This window comes from Opisthorchis viverrini (genome assembly GCF_000715545.1).
Source record: "Opisthorchis viverrini unplaced genomic scaffold opera_v5_36, whole genome shotgun sequence".
Classification (NCBI taxonomy): domain Eukaryota; kingdom Metazoa; phylum Platyhelminthes; class Trematoda; order Opisthorchiida; family Opisthorchiidae; genus Opisthorchis; species Opisthorchis viverrini.
In genome coordinates this window covers 1,670,830-1,676,120 of record NW_008751692.1, presented here as the reverse complement: position 1 = coordinate 1,676,120, position 5,291 = coordinate 1,670,830, and the positions used below count along the sequence as shown (strand labels likewise).

General features: G+C 44.7%; 2 protein-coding genes across 2 annotated transcripts in view; one reads left to right on the top strand and one right to left on the bottom strand.

Moving 5' to 3' along the window:
- The window catches only part of T265_02800 (hypothetical protein), a gene marked incomplete at both ends in the record, with an annotated part of 10,616 nt that extends 9,797 nt beyond the window's left edge, over window positions 1-819 (bottom strand). The window contains one exon of the mRNA XM_009167125.1: window positions 627-819. Within this exon, the coding sequence (XP_009165389.1) occupies window positions 627-819 (193 nt within the window). The remainder of the gene's footprint in view (window positions 1-626) is intronic.
- Window positions 1-3,658, top strand: part of T265_02802 (hypothetical protein) — a gene marked incomplete at both ends in the record, with an annotated part of 67,102 nt that extends 63,444 nt beyond the window's left edge. The window contains one exon of the mRNA XM_009167127.1: window positions 1,826-3,658. Coding sequence (XP_009165391.1) covers window positions 1,826-1,852 — 27 coding nt within the window. The remainder of the gene's footprint in view (window positions 1-1,825) is intronic.
- Between the last annotated feature and the right edge of the window lie 1,633 nt (window positions 3,659-5,291).

Below are 5,291 nucleotides of genomic sequence, written 5' to 3'. Positions count from 1 at the left end.
ACAAAGCCACAACCCAATCAGAGATTCAGTTCTTGGAGGAAGTTGGTTGGGTTGTGCCGCAGGTGTAGGTCACGCCTTCATGTACAACTTTGGATGCCTCGCTTTAGTGATGGTTGATGTCCTACATCGGGCCAGCAAACAGGTGTTTGAGAAGTCGGTTATGAAGGTTTTTTGTTTATCTCCAGGTTCATAGGCTTCTCTGTGGCCAACTGGTGTGTGGTGTTGTGTAGACCTTAGAAACACAATTAAGGACAGCGACGGGCAAGTGAATGATCGCGGTCCATGGAGGTATTCGACAGACAGTGGTCGACCCTCGCCATCGTTAACTGCTATCCATGTGGTCTATTTATGTTCGGTCCTGGTTCCTTGATGGGAATTAAGTGATATGTGAATTTCCACTGTTCCAGTAATTGGTTGATGGTCAGCAGCAGTAGCACTAAGTGGGCGTTCATATCACCAGGAACACATTGACACTTCAGCCTATAGCCCGTAGTAATGCAGCCCTTAAAGTGCAATAGAATCCATCTTTAGCAGTTTCACAGCTTCGAGACGTAAGCAAATGGAATAAACGAAGAACAACGAACCTCGTGTTCTCAAAATTTACTTATAGAGTTAACCAAACGAACCTGCGACTGCCAACGGGTGACCTTGTAAGTGAGGCTTTACGGTGAAAGCCTCAAGGTGCCTCAAACAAGCCTTCTTCGATTTCGGCAACCTGCTTGTATCATTTGCCATTGTAGCTCTTCTTTCACCGCCATCTGCCCGAACCCCACCCCACCCATCGAATGATGCACTGGGACCAACCCCTCTGCTAGCCATGGTTCCGTGTCTAAACTATCAACAAATATAATCACTTAATAATCTCGAAAATTCTGATGCGTCTGACGGTATCAATTAAATGCCGGATAATCAAGAGTTTGAAGGGTGCCAGAACGGTGGTGGATCACGAAGGTCCAGGAGATTGAGAAGACTTTCACTGCAGGCAACAGCTATGCTCTATTTCCACTGATTCGATCAACCGGTCAGAAAACAGGTGTCTGAAAACGTGCGAAAAAGGCGGTACAGCAATTCACCCCCTCAATCGTCGTCTTGAGCTTTTCGCTGAACACTTCAAAAGATGTTTAAGCTAGTCTCTTTCAACACAATCGCTGGAAAAACCCAGTGGGCCTGGATGATACATCAACACTAGCCCACCATCAAAGAAGGTGGTGAGGTCCCGGTGAACAGTTGACATCCATATTGCAAAAGATCTGGTTCGAAAACGACGAGCCGAATGAAGCTCGTCGACCGTAATCCAAGTTTTCAAAAAGGACGCAAGAAAGTCATGTGAAAACCATCGTGGTACCAGTCTGGTATACGTCGCATCCAAGGTGCTCTCTGGCCATCTTTTCGCGTACGTTGATCGACTATAGGGAGACACGTTCGTAAAGATCAAGCTGGGTTTTTGCCCTGGCCGAGAATGCATCGACCATATCTTTACCTGAACGGCGCCACTGCTTAAAACACCCCACACGTTGGTTTTTTCTTGCTCTGAAATATGCTTTTGACTCCGTCCACCGTTAGAAACCTTGACGGTGTCTGGAGATCAGACGTGTCCTTTCGAAATCTATATTCATTATGAAGGCACTTATGCAAACTCCTATGAGCGCGTACGAGTTCACCACATCCAGTGGTGTAAGACAGGACTGCCCTCTTTCACCTTTCCTCTTGAAATTTCTTATTGATGTCAGACATTACAAACAAGTTTGGACCCGTTTTGCTGTTTCACTTTTACACCGAATCACAAACCCTCTATCCGCGTGTTTTCCCTATTTCTCCCTTCTAGGTGGTCGTGTTGGATCTCCGAAAGTAGTTGCTTGCTCACACCGGTTCCTTCGCGCATTGATTAACCAACGTGACCGTCATTCTGCGAGGTCTGCTCTCTTCCGTATTATCGAGACCGAACTCACCATAAACTTCGTCCTCGTAGGAGAGGGCTTGGATTCACTAGATCATGATAATTACTCCTCAACCCTGGCTCTTTCATTCGGTATCCAATAAAGCCGTGCAGCGTGAAAGTCTCTTGTATAATCTAGTGATATGTAAATCGCCCTTATAAGATCGTATTCACAAGCAGACCCCGTTTCCTTGTATCTATACGGAATCTGTTCACAGGACTGTTTTCGTTGTGACAAATTTTCTCGCTGCTGACAATCATTAGTCTTCTGCTTATCTGTTACATTGTCGACGTCCCACCAGCTACCCTGCTGGCCGTTTCTGCTCGCATTAATCCTCTCCTTTGGTCACTGTCCCCATCCTCATTCCCTCCTCTCGGTCTTTTGAGCATTCTTCCTTCTCATGCTCAGGTTCTTCATCACTAGATTGTCCCTCACTGCTCGCACAGACACTACAGGCAGCATGCATCACCGTTTGATCTCCTCGTGACTGGTCACCTCTTTTTCCTTAGTGTACACACGAGTGACAGACCGCCACCAACCGTGTGTGTATAGCATTCCACTAAGCTATCCAAACCGTGAGATTAAGTCCTGTCTTGTAGGCCCTTCTTTCCCCGACGGGCCAATGGCCGAATATCCGGTGATCATCACAACCCCAGTGCCTGTCGATTGATTTTTGGCTATTTTGTTCCTTTCCAAGACCTCGAGTTTATCCCTGTGTATTCTCTCTCCATCGTTTTTACGTTTCATACGGTCGAATCTCAGTCGTGAGATCATGTGACGTGTGGACTATCTTTCAGTGTTCGTTGGTTGTAGTGCACATCATTTTTTCTACACCGCTCCATCTGTGTGGAAAACGCCATCCCGCAACTCATTGCCGAATTCGTCAAGCCACTGTTGACGTCTCTCCTTGTCCCGGCGATTTCGTGCATCTATTATCTTTCTCTCTTTATCTTTTGTGACCACATTGTATCCGTTGCCAACACGTTCACGTAGACTGCTTTACAATTCTCCTTGTTCCTCGTCTTTTTTCTCTAAACATAAGGAGCTGCTCACCATCACCGTTAGGGATTGTGTCAATTATCGCTAGAATTTCAATCATGCTTATTACTCTCCTGTTTTTATTAGGTGTATGAATCTTGTTCTGTTTCTTCCTTTTCGGAGATGGTTTCTGTAACGATACTTGTCCTATACATGGGAGATTGATCGTTTTGCTGTTGTTTACGTTGGACTGCTTAGGTTTAACTTTCCTTGCCATTAATCACTTTCTCCTTGCTCCTCCCCTTTCTGCCCTTATCGGCTTTTGCATTTCTGTCGCATCTGGTTGGGAATCTTAGTATCTGCCCATCCGTTTTCCCACGGTCTTGTAAAAAAAATTTCCTTCACCCATCCCCGGTTGTTTAGTCTACATTTCTTCTCTGGGCTCGTCGTTCGTTCAATCTCCGCATCGCCTCTCATCCAATCAGTTCTTAACTCACACTTCCCGATCTTGTGTGGCAACAGTGGTTGTTTAGATATTCTTTTGTACTCTACTATCCCTCATCATTACTGCCACATTTCCTGATGTCAAATTCTTCCGTTGCACCAGATATGTAATGAGGGGTTTCATTGCTCTTACAGACCTCCCTTTGGACTCCAACCGGCTTCCCATTGTACATTTACCCATTGTGCGTCAGCGGCTGAATGTAATTATTTGCGATTGAGTTTTATGAATTAAAACCGTCCAATTTGACTCCTGGACTGTTTCACCATCAGTTTTTGTTCCTCAGTGAGCCAACCAGGAAACGTTATTATACGCCCTGCTCCCTTGTGAGTAACGTAGGGTGATGGTTAAAGTACCGTGTTCCGTACAGGAGGCCTGGCAACTTACGCAGTATAAACCTTTCAATAGTGATCGGACCAAACTGATTGTTGCTAAAGTCTAATCAATGCAGCTTTCACAAGATTAGGTGTTTTTGGTATGTGCACTGTGCAGGCTCCAGTCTACGCTGTGCACTTTAATGTCCAGTTCCGTCTAATCAGCACTTGAAATCTAAGAAACTCTCATTGGCCAGGCTTTTACCCTAGGCATGGTCGACTACTAGCAGTATGCGCCAAGGTGCTGATGTTGTCCAAGTTAAACTATCAGTCAAACCAAGTTGAGGCATCAAGGTTTCAATAGTAATGAAATAAGCTATGTAACTAAAGATTCGAGTAACAAATCTTGGTCAGTAATGACAATTGTTCCTACGACAGTCGTGTAGACATTAATGTAATGGTTAATGGGAATCCAATGAACCTCCAGCGCTGAAGGCTCTACTGAACTTTGCGTAAGAGTACAGCACCCTTCCGCTGTCTCGTGATTTGCGGTGTCTTCAGGTGACTAACTAATCGGATTGTACAAATCAATTTAGGTCATCGGCCGTACTGACTGTTTGTGAATCTTACTTGAAGAGGACAGCTGAACTTGGGTGCTCTGTGTAAGCAGGTCAGGTCCGCGTTTAGGACGAGTGACTTCTGTGTATTAATGTTTTGCACGAGTAGCTAGGGGTCACGTCCGGCTTGCTACAGGGTTGAACGTCGTCAATCAACACGGTTACAAGTTTGTGCCATCCATCAAATAGCACAGTGACATAGTGTGAAAAGTTTTGATTGGTCTATTGAATCCCCGTATGCGTGCTTTGAGAACGCGGATCTCCGTTTATCTAATAAATTTTCCTGTATTAACCATCTTGAATAGGACCGTATGGCTGTACCCGTCAGTCCATTACGAAAAGGTTCTATTTGTGACAATCGGCTGCCTCACAACTTTGGGAGCCGGCGTTTGCACCGTCACTGTTCATGTTTTCTCACTGAGAAGCTGCATCAGACTCGTTTTCAGTATAGTCCAGTCAAACTTCAGGGCCATCAACTGCCCATAGAATGGAAAAAGGGCATTCACAGTTTGGTAGTCACCACTTGGATAAGAATAGAAGTTCAACATTGTATTCAGTAAAACGACGAATGCTATTTGCTGACATTTCAAGAGAGCCTTATTTAGTGCAAGAACGTTCGTTCATCTAATTTGGTTGCTTATTAGGAGTTCTAATTGGGGAGAGTTGGGTGATGTGGATCGTCATTAAGTAAAGGAGAAGACAGCACAGTCTGGACAATACCGCTTCGATCTTGATCTCCTTTGATCGATCATTCAAGTAGCCAGGTATACAAACTAGCCTGAGCAAGCATCGCTTTTTCTTAATTCACATTTCCATCCGTTCATTATGAATTCTGTAGGAATGAATTTTGCCGGCAAATTTTGTGGTCACAAATCCTGGTTGTTTTTTTTTCATATGCGTCATTCATTTGGCAATAGTCGAAGTGTCGATTTATTGATCTATG